Source organism: Cupressus sempervirens, chromosome 2 (assembly GCF_028749045.1).
Source record: "Cupressus sempervirens isolate cs-2001-9-10 chromosome 2, ASM2874904v1, whole genome shotgun sequence".
Taxonomy (NCBI): Eukaryota; Viridiplantae; Streptophyta; class Pinopsida; order Cupressales; family Cupressaceae; genus Cupressus; species Cupressus sempervirens.
This window is the reverse complement of record NC_143119.1, coordinates 128503280-128520031: the sequence shown is the minus strand read 5'-3', so window position 1 is coordinate 128520031 and position 16752 is coordinate 128503280. Positions and strand designations below refer to the sequence as shown.

The 16752-nt window shown below is 37.5% G+C and overlaps 1 protein-coding gene across 2 annotated transcripts; it reads left to right on the top strand.

Moving 5' to 3' along the window:
• The first annotated feature begins 1026 nt into the window (after positions 1-1026).
• LOC149571372 (uncharacterized) lies at positions 1027-15454 on the top strand. Of its 2 annotated transcripts, none has more exons than XM_089812913.1 (5): positions 1027-2043; positions 13108-13217; positions 13307-13678; positions 13788-14553; positions 14678-15454. In XM_089812913.1, exons 1-5 carry the CDS (start codon positions 1833-1835, stop codon positions 14755-14757), a joined length of 1539 nt encoding a protein of 512 aa, XP_089669039.1. In that variant the 5' UTR covers positions 1027-1832; the 3' UTR covers positions 14758-15454. The 2 variants fall into 2 exon arrangements, with proteins under 2 accessions (XP_089669039.1, XP_089669038.1); XM_089812912.1 differs by having other exon boundaries at positions 1109-2043; positions 13105-13217.
• The last annotated feature ends 1298 nt before the right edge of the window (positions 15455-16752 follow it).

Here is a 16752-nt window from a genome sequence, read left to right as displayed (position 1 = left end):
ATAAAAATATCTTTAACTCATTTCATTATTATCTAGTCTAAATAAATTATATTTTAAGTATTATAATTCTTTAATTGCTTTTCATAAAAGAATAAATGTCATCAAAATAAAATAATTTATACATCTATACAATAATCTTAAAATTAAACAAATCCCATATAATTTAAAAAAATTAAAGCCCTCCATCACAATCTAAAACCATATGAATAGCCCATACCCACCACCTCCACCACCCATCTATTTCCATATCCTTCCAATCAATTTTAAATAGAGGGAGATTACAAGTATCTTCCCACCCAACTCATTCAAGACCACCGCATGAGCACCATGTCGCAAAAGAAAGGTTCGCGAGTCCCTCATTTGTGCCAACACACATTAAAAAACAAGTGCATATGGCAAAGTCTCGTATAAATTTGAGGTAGGGCCCCAACCTACCCATCACATAACATGGCCCAAACGTGGTGCACTTATGATTGATTAACCTGATTGAAATCATCCTTATCATACCCCTATTTAATACTCAAATCTTCATTTATTACCATAGTCTTTATCCTTTTCTTCAAATCATCCTTATCATACCCCAATAAAATACTCAAATCTCCATTCATTATCACACTCGAGTTTTTTTAATCTTTTTTCTTCATATTCATAGATTACGTCTTCCTTGTATGCCTCACGTCCCTTTTTCTAACCATCTCTACCAAATTGGAATGGAGGACAAGTATGAAGCTTGAATGTCTCAAGTTTGTGCCTCTCTATCACTACCGCAACCACAATATCCTGTGGAGTGAAGATGACATATTCCAATCCATTCCAATTGCTTACAGAGCAGGTTTTTACAGATGAGGATGTTGGATCCATAATATCGACCTTCTAAAGGAAAGCTTGCAATGGAATGTAGAAAGCACATCATCTCAACAAAGTGGGGAGGACCCACAATTTGCATTTGAATAAAAATGTCATCTTTAGTCAAGAATGGGTTGGTCACCCATCTGGTAGTCCTTGTAAGTCAGCCATCATTGACAGAATTAAATAACATTTTAAAAAGGAGTAAGGCGGTGGGGCTGCATAATTAATACACTTAAGTAACGCAATCGATAATATAATTGATAGTGGTACTACTTAAAAATAGGGAGGGAGATAAGAGGAGGATTATATGGAAGTAAGAAGAGCAACAAGGTGGGACCTTGGCCTGGTGCAGCTGCGTTTGCTTCGCATTGGGCCCGTGCTTTGCAAGGGGGAAATCACATGACAAACACCTGACTTTTCTTTCACCTCTATTTTTGTATGCCAAGGCACGTTACAACTCACAATACACCGCTGCATTAACCTACCTGTTTGCTTGCTTTGTTTCTTTACACTTTCAGATTGATTCTCGAACAGATTCGAAGTGCCGCTTGGGAATCAGCGTTCTCGCAGTCTTTTCGGCATTGGGTGCTAGTTTATGTGGGTTTGTCCAGCACCAAAGGAGGAGTTCAACTATTAGGTTTTTCTTTTCGATCTGCAAGCCCTCGCATACCAAATGATTTGAAGTGGGTGCTCGTGAAGAGTCTCTTGTGGCAATTTTTCGGCATTGGGTGTTTGGTTCTGTGATTTTTTTAAATACCCAGCAGGGGTTTGTAACTGGAGGCGCTTTATTCAGCTTCAAACCAGAGCATGACCTCGCGGGGGCTTGGCCCTCACATGAGCAGTGGTAATGGGGGCTCGTGCTCGTTCACAGAATGTTGTTGTTGTCACTGACATGATTGTGATAACATCGGTTCAGGTCGCTACAGGTCTGTAAAATTACGGTCTTACAATGTGGTCTTTTAGGTAACTCTGAACGCAAAGCAATGGGGAAACAGAATAGCGATGGGGTAGCCAGAGGCGAGGATACTGAAGAACATAACATCGGGTGTTGCAACGCTTCTAGGGTTTGTAACAGATCGACTCTTAAAATAATTGTTGCAGTTGTTGTTAGTGTGAATCTTCTGCTTGTGGGCGTATATAACCTTCCCATGCTCAGAAAGCACAATGGAGGGAATACGGGAGAGAATTTGGAAGGTAAGATTACTCAGTTAAAAATGTGGGCTTTGCATTCCTGTTTGGAAATACTGGTCATTGTTTCTTCCTCAAGGGGCAGTTTCTACATTTCTTTCATAATGCCAACCTAATTGTAGATCGGGAAATTAGTAACGCAGATTGCAGTTAAGATAATGCATCCCCTAGGTTTGTCCACGTTCCAGATCTACAACCCTAGTTGTTTTTTTTCCTTTGCGACCTTCATTCATTAATTTTAAATTGATATGCGAGCTATTGTAGTTGACTGCACCTTTTGAGATTCGCTGCGTAGACCTGCAGCTGCCGAAATTTTGACTTGCATGTCAAGAAGCACGAATGCCCAAAATAGTGAAGAAATGGTATGATTTCTCCAGTTGCACATTGAGAAGCCATCAAAATAAAAAATTCTGAAGCCATTTGAACCAGGGTACTGTTACATCAGCAAATTCTTCTAAAACTCTAGATTTTACCATTGTCAAAATGTTCCAAAAGCATTTCCCGACTGTGGTCTAGAGGATTGCCTCTGAATATTGATTTTATTTAAGAGGAACACATTTTTTTTTCTTCATACAGGTGGAACAAGAGAATGACACCGAAAAGAGGCTGGCTTAATCTATATTCCTAAATAACTGATTTCAATAGTTATCTACATTACGTTTCTAACGCAAAAGTATGCCCTATGATATGCCCAAAAAAAATGCGAATCTGATTTCCGAGAGATAGATGTGGGAGATAGGAACGGAGCATGCAAGAAAGCATCTCGGGGAACCCTGGCGCCCCAATATAGTTAAGGGCCTCTGCATGCACCGACCCCTACTATTCTATGGCATGGGGAATTTACCTCCTCTATGAACAGAGTCAGTAGGCTCCTTAATATATAATCGTCCAATGCAAGACTCAAGTCCACTATACACAGTGTGTACAGTCCTGTGAACCTTTTATAAATGCAACAGCTTTATTAGCCTTCTCCCTACGTGCCTCCTCCATCTCGGATGTGGTGTGTTGCAGCGGATTCCATGGGCTGATTCTCAGTGTCTGGTTCTACACAGGAAATCAACACCTTGGAATTTCTGTAATCAATGTTTTCTTAAGCTCTTTAGAGTTCCAAAGAGATTTTTCTGAAGGAGAAATCCATGGGAATGCTGACTGCTTTCTTCTTTTTCCAAAATAAATCACATTCACAAACATTGATGCAATGCTGGCAATATCTGCGATTGGCAGCTGAAAAATAAAACCCCATGACCTACTATTATATAACCATGATAAATCTGGGTTCACACTTTGAGCACCTTCATCTGGCTCTCTATAACTACCCCAAGAAAAGCATATGGGTCTTCTTCAATATGAGGCTCACACTCATGCCCATTGCATTTGCACAACAACAAAGGGGATAAAATGGTAGTAGAGCCCAGTTTGCATTTATCACCGCTTAGTGCTCTCTTAAAGGTATTTGTGGTCTGCTCACGCCAATTAGCTTATTACCAGTTCTCATGAGATAGAGAGATGTTATTTAAATTCAGTCCATTTCAATTACCAACTACACAATGATTATTCTATAATTAATGTGTCACCACACTGCCACCCTTACTTGTTAGCCTAAAAAGTGGGATAACTAATAGACTTAAGGATCTTTGACATTGATAGAGATCAAAAGTAATGCCAATTGCCAAATAAATTCTATGTCTTGATGTTGTTACTCATGATTGCAGCTTCTTTGTGGTCTATGGTGAAGCCAGCAAGGAAGTCCACCTCCTTATCCACTTCTCTGGACACATGTTGGATAGAGTATGTTGCAAAATATCGATTAGTGGGCCTGCCTGTTGCAGGATGTTGTTAAGTTCCCAATAAGGGAGCCTTTCTTTTTCACAGCATTAATGATTAGCATAGGATCACCTTCAAACTGTATTTGTATATGTTGCACTTGCCCTCCAGATCTTTAAATTTAAAAGAAGGGCTTGGGCATCTGCTTATTTATGAGTGACCACCTTAAGTTTTTTGACGTGTTATAGAAAAGTATCCCCGTTGTGTCCCTGGTGATACTTCCTGCACCTGAAGGGCCAAGATACCCAGTGGCAGCCCCATAAAAATTCAGTTTCTATCAGCCTTCAAGACGTTTTTCCCATTTGATACCATCCTCTGAGTAATTGAAGCAATAAACTCCGGCTTTCCTTTAAAGAGAGGTTAATTTACATCAATAAATTATTTTCTATGGCTATCCTCCTATAATCTGTTAAAATAAGCTCATTCTTACTTTTTGAAATATGAATTTCTGCAAACCTTTGAGGCAAAAGTTGCAAAAAATTGCATTTAATAGGAAAATTGAAATAGGCAACTCAAAAAACAGTGCTTTTGGCCAAAATTGTTGACCTGCAATTTTGAATGCGGTTTCGGGTCCAACATTTTAAATTGGTAAAAAATTGTTGAAAAAAATCTCCAGGTTTAGCCATATAATTTTTACAGCTTTGGATTGGGATTTATTATTATATGCATTTAAGTCATTTTAAATGATTCCTGTCAGTTTTCTGAAACCCATGAAAAACCTAGAGTCATGGGCTGGAGGAAGCATGTTCTGGGTTGAGGTAGTTATGGCGTTGACTCATGGTTTTTTTTCTGCACTGAAACAAACCGAAGAGCCAGTGTATAAAGCTGTCAGTAAAAGCCAAAATTGGCCAGGGACCAAGATGTCAGTCCAGTCATATTCTAGGTTAGTGAGACGTCCAAATTATGCTTGAGTTTTCTGTTGTGCTTTATATTTTAGTTTTTCTTTAGTTTTTACTTGTTTATGTCTCAGTTACCGGGTGTGTACCTGGATACCAAATCTGGATGCGTGGTTCAGATGCATATCTGGATGGTGTCTAGGATGCGCATTTTGGATGCATCTGGGACCATCCAAATGCATCCCTGGGACCAAAAGACATTGTAAATGAAAAAGCTAAAACATTAAAGGAATTGTTTTTCAATATTATTTTTGTAGAAACCCTAAAACGACCCTTTAGTGTTTATCTTGGCATTTGGCATTGATCAATGGTGAAGTATCATACCATCAAATGATTTAGCTCGACAAATCTGTATATTTCTTTATTTTTTATATATATAACATATAATACACACACACACACACACACACACACACCCCAAAATGCATCCAACCCTCCCGCTCCCCCTCCCCATCCCCCTCCAATTTAATAATTAAAATAAAAATTCCATGCATCTTTGTACCAGATTCTCGTACCTGCATCTGTACCAGGTTCTGAACCAGTAGCCGAGGTTTATGTCCTTATGATATAGGTAAATCAATGTTGTTGTAGTTATATTAAACAGAGGAGATGCAAACTCCTTATGTAGATTTACGAAGACTGTGTTTCTAAAAGAAACAATTGTGAACTAAAGACGGAAATAGAAACTACTTAATAATCTAAACACTAACTAAGCTGACCATTAAAGAAACATTAGAATATTCTAATTTCCTCCCTAAATGGTCATTGTCTAACTTATGTCTTTTGGCCACAAAGTCTCCAAAACATTTTGCTGCTGCTGAGACCCTCTGCGGATCTGCAAAATGGTAATGACCAAGAAGTAAAAATTTGCCCATAAAAGAATAGAGAAGGGTGCCCCCTTCTTTAGAATGCTTTGCAACAAGAGACAAGAGCTTGCCACTGAGATGAGTCTACTACTAACCCTCCCAGAATCAGTAAAACATCTGAATAGAAATCACAATAAGATATCCAACGTGATGTTGGATAATGAAGGTGCTCTCCTCTGGAGACAAACACTAAGAACAACTAGCATGATGTTGAGGAAAAGTCGGCAAACTCTCCAAACTTTGCATATGAGCACGAGGCCCCAAAACATTTTGCAAAAACCCATATTTTTTAGGAGAAAAATAAAAAAAACCAGATATGAATTTTGAGGTGAAAAATCGATCAAAACTAGTATGATTTTTGAGGTGAAAAATCAGTCAAAACCAAACATAATCTGAGACATGGATAAGAGAATACAAAGCTTCATTTTTGAGGAAAACAGTATAATCCTTTAGATAATTTTGAGTTAAAAATTATAAACCCACAAAAGAATCCCAAACTACTTAGCGAATTATAGAGTTAGATTTTTTTAGGGAAAAAAATAAGAAAATCGAGAAGAATTTTTTAAGGGCGACAAAACACGAGACTTCACATGGTATACCAGCACATGCAAGTACATGGAACAAACATGCGAGTACATGCCACCTTAAAAAATATAGGACTTTTGGTGCAACCAAGAAATTGTGGGATCAAGACCCTTAACCAGGGTTGCGATTTCTAGGAAAAATCTTTGAAGGTGAACCACAAAAGGTTCATAAAATAATACCTGTAATGATAATTAGATTACTACAAATGGAAAAACAATTTTTGGAAAAATTCCAGATCAAAATAGGCTCGAATTTTCCTTAAAAAATCGGTCAAATTTTATGAAATCCCATCAACCTGTTTTGATAGCATGCTATGGTAAATCAATGTGGTTGTAGTTGTATTAAATAGAGGAGATGCAAACTCTTTATGTAGATTTACAAAGATGGTGTTTCCAAAAGAAATAATTGTGAGCTAAAGACGGAAACAGAAACTACCTAATAAAGTAAAGACTAACTAAGATGACCATTAAAGAAACATTAGAATATTCTAATAAATCATGTCATAAAATAAACAATACTCAATGTCAGTGATATGATAGATACATACATCATCATATACACTGGGCCATTGTGCAAGGATGAACTCATCTCCTCCACTTAGCGGTAAGGACTGTATTTCCAAGTTATTGTATCTCTTTTGAGAATTGATCAGGCATGATAAAAGTGGAAGGAAAGGATGCCTTTGCACAAAGAATATTCAGTCAATTGGTTCGGACATGGATTGATTCACAGTGTTGTAGCGTTTTTGTATTAGTGATTATGTCATTGATTCAAGGAGGAATGCTATGGAAGTCCACAAGCAATAGATTCATACAGTTCTGTAGTTTAATAAGGTTATGGAGATATTGATCCACTATTGTATTCCCCATTATTTTCTCTTCCAACCCACACATGGGAATCTAAAAACAGATTCACTGAATAAAATATTTAGTAGGAGAATCATGCAATGCCCTTGGTTCTTGTCTCTGGCATCAGAAATATGTTCACATCTTGGAGGTATATGATGATATCTTCACGTGTCAGGGTACTTAAGATGAAGTTTTCTTGCATCTCTATACATCTTGTAAATGTTTCCTTGAATGTTACGTGGTCCAACTATCATGGCACCCTTAGTAAAGGTAACAAGAATGTTGACAGTAATGTGATGGAAGCAATTTGGAGAGGCTCTGAACGAGGAGCTTCATGATCAAGACCTGCAATCCTCTAGTATACCTCTCTTTTAGTAGTAAAACTCATTGTACTTTTAAGTTTTTGTTTTTTTACAAACTAGAATTTTTGCGAAAATTTGTGAACTGTTGGCATCTAGTTAGCATCCATGCACTATGAAGTATGTTTTGTGCAGTGCAATGTAGTCAGTGATATGAAAAATAACAAAAGTCTATATTCTACAATTCATGAGCCAACCCTTAATTCTATATACTCTGTTACTATATTTTGGGTTTAACCATGGAGGAAACTCCGTAGTTAAGCGCGCTCAGGCTGGAGTAGTACTGGGATGGGTGACCTTCCGGGAAGTCCTGGTGCTTCACCCCTGTGAGCATCACCTAGATCCAATGAGTGCTAAGTGTTCCATTTATTCTCATGAGAGATCGATTCATATTGAATCACTACTCATGAAACATGGGTCAATGAGTTTGACCCAAAATTTACACAGTTAAATCCTGATAGCAATATCACAAATTGAAAGAATTGCCATTTATAAAGTCAACTTGAGGTTCAGTTGTAAGCTTGGAATGTATGCAGTTTGGCTCTCCACAATGCTTTTATTGGACTATTAGAAATTTAGATGTATGAGCTGGATCAGGATCCACTCCTGTCGCAACATTTGTTTTGAGATTATGAGGGGTTCAGGCCTACTACAACATGATCTCCACACAAGGGCCTATATCTATTCTCACGGCTACATACTCTTCCTTCTGTGATAACAACAGGACTACTGTGACGGAAGGTTGAAACTTGGTCTCTACTACAAGGAAGCAAATGACCTGATCACTTAACCAAACTCATTTTGATTCTCTAGAATGTTCTTCAAGCTCAATGTCTTTTTCATTTTCATCAAAGCTACTGGCCTTGTACAAGAATGGGTTTGGGATTAAGGTATGCTGTTATACCATTTTCCTTCCTAGGTACAGTTATGTGGAGGGGTTCATGTTTTTGCATAATATTCTTATTTGTGCGCGCGCGAGCACACACACATGTATTCATTTGCAGATACACACATTCATAATTTGCAAGTGTGCATGCACACGTCTTCCAATTCTAAAAAAAAGGCTGCTATTGTTATGATCATGAAGAAATTATGAATGCCAAGTATGGATATATGAGAGCTGAGGCTGGAAAAGGCTAAAGCTGCAAAGAGGATTCCATCCAGTGTAAGCATTTGGATAATCCAGAATGCGATCTGGCATGGAAGAGCCCCAAGAAATGGATGCGAAAGGGTTGATCATGTCAATAATTCTTAGCTGCTCTTTCCAAATGATTGGATAGGGATGAGGCACGGCCCACAATTTTATCTCTTTGCTCCACTCAACTTAGGCAATCAATTTACTCAGTCAAAAATCGTTTCAACAACCACAGAAAAAGCATTTTCTGTAGCTGTGATTCATTTTAGTGCCATCAGACCATAGCATTTTCTTCCCCTGCCTCAAGCCCTCCTTTCTTCTCAAATGACAAAATGCTTGCAGATGTTCGATTGGGGTTCTGATTTTAACACAGGTTACTTGTGCTGAACCCAAGGCAAATTTTGGGGTTGTCCCATACTTGTACCCAAGGGAGCATTGAATTTATGCAATATGGGGGCCAAAGTGTGAGAATCTGATAGCATAGATTTTCACTGAACGAATCAGATGTATGTTCCAAGTGAGAGAATACAATCACTTGTGAAGAATCACACATTAGGAGCAATTTATTTATGTACTGTTTAGACACATTTGCATAAGAAATCCTTAAACTGATGGGGGTAACGCATGAAATAATTTCTAATATGCAATCTTCTAGTCCATGAAATCCATTAAACCGAGCAAGGTTAGTCTTTTGACAGAAAAGCCAAACTCTCAGAGGCCCAAATAAGATGTTGGCCAGCAAAGCTTGGAAATATATTCCCTAGTGTTCAAATTTAAAATAGATTAATAGTGCTTATTATTACATTTGCCAAGCAGTTGCTTTGTATGTTCTTACAAAAGAAAATATTAATGTGGAACAAGAGTCAATCATGAATATGCTACCATAGCAATAAGTGTACTTCACAGGGACAACAACGACAAGCTAGAGAAGGGACAACAACGACAAGCTAGAGAATGTCCAGTAGACATGACACGAAATCACCAATAATCTATGTATTGGAAATATCGGATCTGGTTAGGTATTGGTTTATGGATGAAGACAATTACCATACTTGTTGGTTTATGGATGAAGACAACTAGCACACTTGCTCATTCTGGTACCAGGGTAGTCTGAAATCCATCCATGCCTCTTTTCTGATCCATGTTGCTGGTTTGTGTTCGACTTGGAAGTTATTTTTCTCCTGGGTTTGATATGGCATGGTTTGACAATATGTATAATGGTAAAAATATATAAATATAATTAATAATAAATCATTTCAATATTATTAATATCAATGCTTCATTAAATAATATTAATAACAAATATAGAATTCACTTGGCTTACAATATCATCTGAATATTCAAGAATATATGAGGAGGTTATTACGAGCTTGTTTTGTTTTGGAAAATGATGGAAGGTAGCTGAAAGACTTTTGTACCCTTTTTCTTAATATAAGGATATAATTGGTGAAATTTTGGAGTATAAGGGAGACTGTGTTGTCAGATTCTGTAGAAGAGAGAAAATACTGGTTTGAAATACTAGCCTCCCCTCTAAAAGCAGGAGGAAGTTTATCCAATTCTCATCTACTCTCCAATGCTATTACCACCACTGGTACTTCTTCCCTTAGTGTAAAGTTATATTACATAATATATAATTATATATAGACCAATCTGTAAAAAGCTGAAGATAATAAATGTATCAGACATTATGGCACAAGAGGTACACAAGGTAATCCGATTACAATACAGTCAAGCAGACCAAAGATTACAGATATATCAGTTCCATACCAGTGCAGCATGCATGATAGAAGAGGTGGATGTCTGAAGATAATATACAATTCAGTCTTATCATACCATATACATGTTCTCAAATGTTTTGGAAAAATATTTTATGTATGCTTACTTTTTGTTTCTATTGGTAGTTTTGACCTGGGCTCTGCCTAGGTGATCGCAGGGGAATTGGGCCCTAGACTTGGATCTTTGTTCATTTGGGCCAGTTACAGGGTCAGGATGGGAAGGGAAGCCTAAAATAGTTTTTGACTAAATACTGATATCCATGTTTTCTTGCAGATGGAGACACATTATCTATTGGGTTGGATACAAGTTGAAAAGTCTAATCATGTGCATGAATGTTTGTTACATGAAAGTGTTCTTGTTAAGTGGTAGGCTGTATAAACTAAATCTTGCCAATCTTCTCTTGGGTTCGTTTCGGTCCTAGCCCGAAAGCACGGTGACTAAACCTGGAAAAGTAACAAAGTTTGCCATAAAGAAATTCACCCATGGACCATGAGCATTAGGCCATTAAAGATAACATTGAAACAGATTGCCATTAAAGATAACATTGAAACAGATTGCTGGGTGTGGATCCTGCAGAGGTTTAAGTGGGTATGAGTTTTAACTTTAGCAAAAATTACCACCAATGTTGAAATAACAGTTTATACTTGTGACTAGAAAGATGTGGACAATCAAGCAATGTGTTTTATTGAGGTTTGGCCATATGATTATCTACCAAATATGGTTGTTGAATATGTATAGCATGGAAATGGAGCTTATCAGACAATGGCGGTTAAGGAAACTAGACAAGAAAATTAGAGCCTTAGAAACAACTGACAGAAAACATTAACATAAGAAAACCTTGATAAGAAGAGGATTGCATTGATGTAGGATAGCCAAAACAACAGCCCTTGTTCAAATTGTTCAGGATGCATCCCCTCAGTAGAAAGGCAAAGTGCGTCTCTTCGGTAGAAAGATGAATTACGTCTTTCAGTGAGATGAGCAAAAGAACTAAAGACGAGCTATTGCAGGCTGAAGGGAGATGGACTCAGTCGACAGACACAATAGGCCTATGACATCTAATCATCTCAAACATCCATACCTGTAAATCTATTCCAGAGGAAGATGGAAAGGGAACATATTTGAAGCAAAGAGAAATTGGGTCTTTTCAATTTCTGAGGTTCTAGTTTTTTGTGAAGTTTTATAGAGGCATTTTGTAAAGTTTTATAGAGGTCTTCTAGTTTCTACCACTTACAATGGTGCTTGAAATTGGTGTGCCTTTGTAACTAGCACAGCACATCAAATATTTGAGTAGACTTCAATTCTGCATCAGTTGAAGATTCTAAAGGAGATGATGGAAACAGGTTGGATTCAGCAGTAAAGGCACACATGATCTGTAACTTTGAAGGAATGCCTGAAAGGCTTAAGTTTCTCAGAAGTCTAAGCCTTGATTGTTACATTTAGCTTTGGATTAAAGAGATGAGCTGCAAGAAAAAATATTCTGATAAAGGAATTTTCACATAAGGAATCCCACATCAGTTGGAGGTTATTGTGAAGCCAAGTTGAGTCTATTTATCCTGATTTTGCAATTTCCAATGATCTATTAGAATTTTAATTTGGGTTGGGCGCCTGAATTAGTTCTTTTGCTTGCTTTTGCTGTTCCATTCTTAGAATATTTTTGTCTGATGATACAATCTCTTAAAGTCTTCTCAAGAAGAATACTACTAAAATTTAATTGACTACGTGAACCTGAAAATTGGTTAGTATTCGAGCAGATGCTTAAATTAATTTTCCTATGTTCGACAGATTAAGTTAATCTTGGTAGCGAGCAGTTTGTGTCTCACATTTGTTCTCCATGATAAACTGCATTAAGCATTTCTTGATGATAGCTCGGGAGAAAGTGAAGCAAATTTATATTTTGTTTCATCTTTGTTCTGGACTTGTATAGATGGGATTGACTTGACTTTCCCCTTAAGCAGTACTAAGTATGCCCTATACTGATAAGGTCAATGTTTCAGCTGGGCTGAGAATCACATCCCGTAGGTGAGAGTTAGGTTATGATAATGTTTGAGGCTGGTATATGGTAGGGTAGATTAGATCTGAGCTTGCTGGTCTCCAGAGAGGGTGATTCTTTTTCTTGGTTTCAGTGATGGTCACATCATTTTTATGCTTGGAGTTGTAAAGCTGTTTTGGGAAAGAATTTTATTTGTGAACAATGCCATTCTCTGTTTCCAGCATATTTGTATTAAATATTATCACTTTTTATTATAGATTCATGGGTTTATAGATCTCCCTCATTGCATTTTCTTTGTTAGGTTTTTAGAGAAATGGCTCTATTTGGAGGCTGCTTCCCATTAACGGGAATGTTGGCGGGTCACAACTGCTAATTTATAGCATTATGTACCAGCAATTTTTTAAGGCTATCAAAACATGTGTTTTGTCACCTATGTTTTTCCAAGTTGCAGTATGATACATTTTTAGTTTACTTTTACAGCAATGAAATGGTTAACCACTATACATGCATACATAGGGAGGGCTGCTTAATTGTTTACGATGGATGGTCATGCTTATAGATGTCTGAGAGCCCCTTGCTTATTTATATGCTTGGTATTTATCTTTTTCAATGATTCGTATGCAAATTTAATCCCTTGCAAGCATTTTTAATGTAGGTGACATGTGCATCTATGATGTTAGGTTTAAATCAATGGAACTGCATTGGACGAACTGTAAATTGCTTTTTCACCATCCATTTGCATTACTGCTTGTGACATGCTGATTGTGATGAATTTTGGTTGGTGTCAGCAGCTCAAGTACAAGCAAGCTTCATGCTCAAGAGACCATTATCAGTAGTTAAATCAAATATTTTGGAACTTGAATCAGACATATCGGACGAAATAGCTGTTCGAAATGTAAAGGTACGTCTTGCCAGATTGTTTTAGAATCATTCAGTTTGGCCAAGCTTGTATCTGTGTTGACTGATTTAAATTTCCTTGAATTTGCATAGGTGAAAATTATATCATTGAGGCCATTAGACAAATACAATGCGACAGATGTTGCATTTGGGTTCTTCCCAAATCAAGAAAATTCATCAATTTCATCACTTGACCTAAGTGTGCTGAGAGAAACTTTTACAAGTTTAGTTTTGGAGAAGTATAACCTATCTCTAACACACACTGTGTTTGGGAGAGCTTACTTCTTTCAAGTGTTAAGCTTTCCTAAAGGGATAACAGTTATACCAGAACAAGCACATTTTCCTTTACTGCATATGCAGGTTCTATTCAATTTCACATTGAACTACAGCATTTTTCAAGTTGTTCAAAATCTAGATCAACTGAAGCAGCAACTGGAGATTGGCTTACGTGTCAAGCCCACTGAGGTTTGTAATCTAATAATCTGCATTTGTCATTGAGAACAATATTTCAGAATTATAATGGTATTGATTATTGTAATCACACCAGCTATAACCATGGTGCTTAAAAATGCAGAATTTGTTTGTTCAATTAACAAATCTGAAGGGGTCAACTGTGGAACCTTCAACCATCATCGAGACATCAATCATGCCAGTGATTGGGGGCGGTTTAGCAAAACCAAGACTAAAGCAGTTGGTCCAAGAAATTACTGAAGATCATGCAGATAACTTGGGGCTAAATCATACTCTTTTTGGTAAAGTAAAGCAGATCATGCTTTCCTCTTATCTGAGAGATCCACCTTCATCACCTTCTCCTGTGCCGAGCCCATCACCATCCCCATCACATCCACCATGTTCATCGCCTGTGCCAGCACCAGAATCAAGTGCTTCACCTGCTCCTTCTGTTCATCACCATCACCATCACCATCACCATGCCATGGCTCCTTCCAATCATCATTGCCATCACCATCATTGCAAATGTGGGCATAAACATCATGCTAGACATGTAACTGGATCACCGTCTCCTCCTCCTCATGCCAAAGCTTCCTGGAAAAAGCCTTGCATTCACCATCATGTAGGAGTTGCTCCTGTACCTGCCACTGCCTTGCCTCCACAGAATGTTCCTCCTTCCCCTGCTCGACCCTGTCATAGTCATCTACATTATCCTCACGTGTCACCATCTCCTTCCCCTTCACATCTTGATAGAGCTCGACCCACTTTAACTCCAAAACCTTCAGTGTTTGCGGCAATATCTCCAGTCAAGGCCCCATCACCAGCAAGAATGCGGACACGTACTGAGCTTACAAATGGGAATGCTCCAGTTCCAGCATTATCATCTTCTGGTGAGTTCTCTTGGCTTTACGTTAAAATCTTTTATGGTTCGATACAATTTCATTCATTGATATTATTTATAGCTCTGATTGGACCGTTTCTGAGTGAACATAATTTGTTGCCTTTTCTTTGCAGCATTTATTTTTGTTCCTCCTATTCAGTTAATCACTTCAGTGCTCTTAGTGGAAATCATTTTGATTTTTTTCTTGCCGTAAGGCAGTCAGTGGAAGGCTTTTTGGCTTTAAGAATCCAGCCATGAGGTGAATGTGTTCCGACTACAGCAAAATGTTTATAGCTACAAAAATCAATCAAAATCACAAAGGGCGCTATAATGTTCTGCCCTTAGAAGAAAGTCTAATTTGGCATCTGTATGATATAAATACAGTGCAAGCCGATTTTGAATGATTGTTCCTGTAACTGCTAGACTAGCAAAACTTGCCTGGTTACTAAGTTGTCACTTACCAAGTCCAATGGCATGCTGTTGCTTGAGAGCAGAAAGGTTCAGTCTCCGGTAGGATGGGGTATGCTCCTGGATTTTCTCAGATGATTGCATATCCTTGTGTATAAAAGTACTTTTTTTCTTTACAAAGTGCTTGAAATTATGTAATTTCTGGTCAAAGCCACAAATTTGGCAGGCCATTGATTAAAAAAATCCAATAATTTGTTGCATTTGTGTTGAAACTATACAACCCCAAGTCGGGTTTGGTTTCATTTTGTTGTTTAGTAGTCAAAGAAAAAAGGCGTTTCTCGCAATAAGTTTGGGGTGATCTTCAAAAGGATGTAGTCCTGTTGACATTGTTACTTAGGCTTTCAGAATTCAAAGGATGGATGTATGTGTACGTTGGCTTCCGAGATGAAGCGTTTCTCTTATATCATCTGATTTTACCCAGCCAGTGTTTTGGGTATTGCAAATTGAGGCACGTTAGTGACTGTTTTGGTTAGTTTGAGGCAAGATACAAATGCCATGTAATTTGTAATAACTAACCTTGAAAATCCATGTGTTCTAGTGCCTGTTTTGGTTAGTTTGTGGCAAGATACAAATGCCATATAATTTGTAATAACTAACCTCCAAAATCCATATGCCCAAGAATGAGTGGAGTGCAAAATTCACCATTCAGTCTTAGGTTGCATATGGATTGGGTGCTTCATATAATAGCTTCATTTCATTTAGTTCAGTAAAATTTTAGCTTCAGCCTATGTGCTTGGATGCTGAAATATGATGTCATAGGATTTAGTGGTTAATGTTCCAACAGCATTAGTGTTGACTTCTGCGTTTGCATATGAGTATTTGTATTACTTGTCTGGTAGTTGGAAACAGTACGAGGTGCGATCTGAACCGATTAAATATATTACTTCTGTCTGAGGTTGACAAACAGTAAACATTGATTTTGAGTTAGTCCCTACAAGAGAAGAAAACACAGAACAGTGTTAACAGTAGAAAAAATGCAGAGAGATATTCAGCCATGGCTTGTAGAGGAGTCGATAAAACAACATAATCTTGGTGGAAATTCATAAAACAATTGGTGGGCCAACTAATTGTATCGGAGAAGACGCAAATAATTTTTAAAAGTTGTAGCAGTTGGGGTGTGGACCTGATTCCCTATACCACATGTTGTGGATTGTATGGTTTTTAAGAAATAAAACATGCCAGACATATATAAAAATTTGTAGAAGTTAATCGATATTTGCTGAAATAAAAATATACATGTATATGATTCTTTGTGTTCTTTTCACAGTACAATTGAATGGGTTATAAAGCCGTTGATTCGTGCCAACCAACCAACCTACAGAATTGGAACTTCCAAACTGAGTATTTCTTTAGTTCTAATCTTAGGTAACTAAATTTAATAAAAATGTGAACCTTAACTTTCCAACATGTGCCTTAAGCTTTACATTATTAAAAATAAATAACAACATTATTTGACTATTACACTTCGGAACCACCCTAAATTGCTGTCTAGGCAAATTGCATGATTATCCAACATTACTTATAATTTCAAACATGTTCCATTATCCACGAGCCTACTGCAAATTGATAAAAACTCTTATCAACTATAGTCACGCATCTGCAAAGTTATGAATGAAGTCGGAGTCAAACTCAATATTACTTGCAAATCAGGACAATTGCTCTGCCTGCTCTTACTTCATGAAGGGAGCCAAACAAGATAAGAATAGCGTTGTTTCTCATGTTGTATATCAAACTTACTTGA

What these genes read in the sequence shown, in the direction of transcription:
- LOC149571372 (XM_089812912.1), top strand. Translation starts at nt 1,833, where the DNA reads ATGGGGAAACAGAATAGCGATGGGGTAGCCAGAGGCGAGGATACTGAA. An exon ending in TACGGGAGAGAATTTGGAAG is followed by an intron (nt 2,044 to 13,104) that starts GTAAGATTACTC and finishes GGTTGGTGTCAG; the next exon opens with CAGCTCAAGTACAAGCAAGC. An exon ending in TAGCTGTTCGAAATGTAAAG is followed by an intron (nt 13,218 to 13,306) that starts GTACGTCTTGCC and finishes GAATTTGCATAG; the next exon opens with GTGAAAATTATATCATTGAG.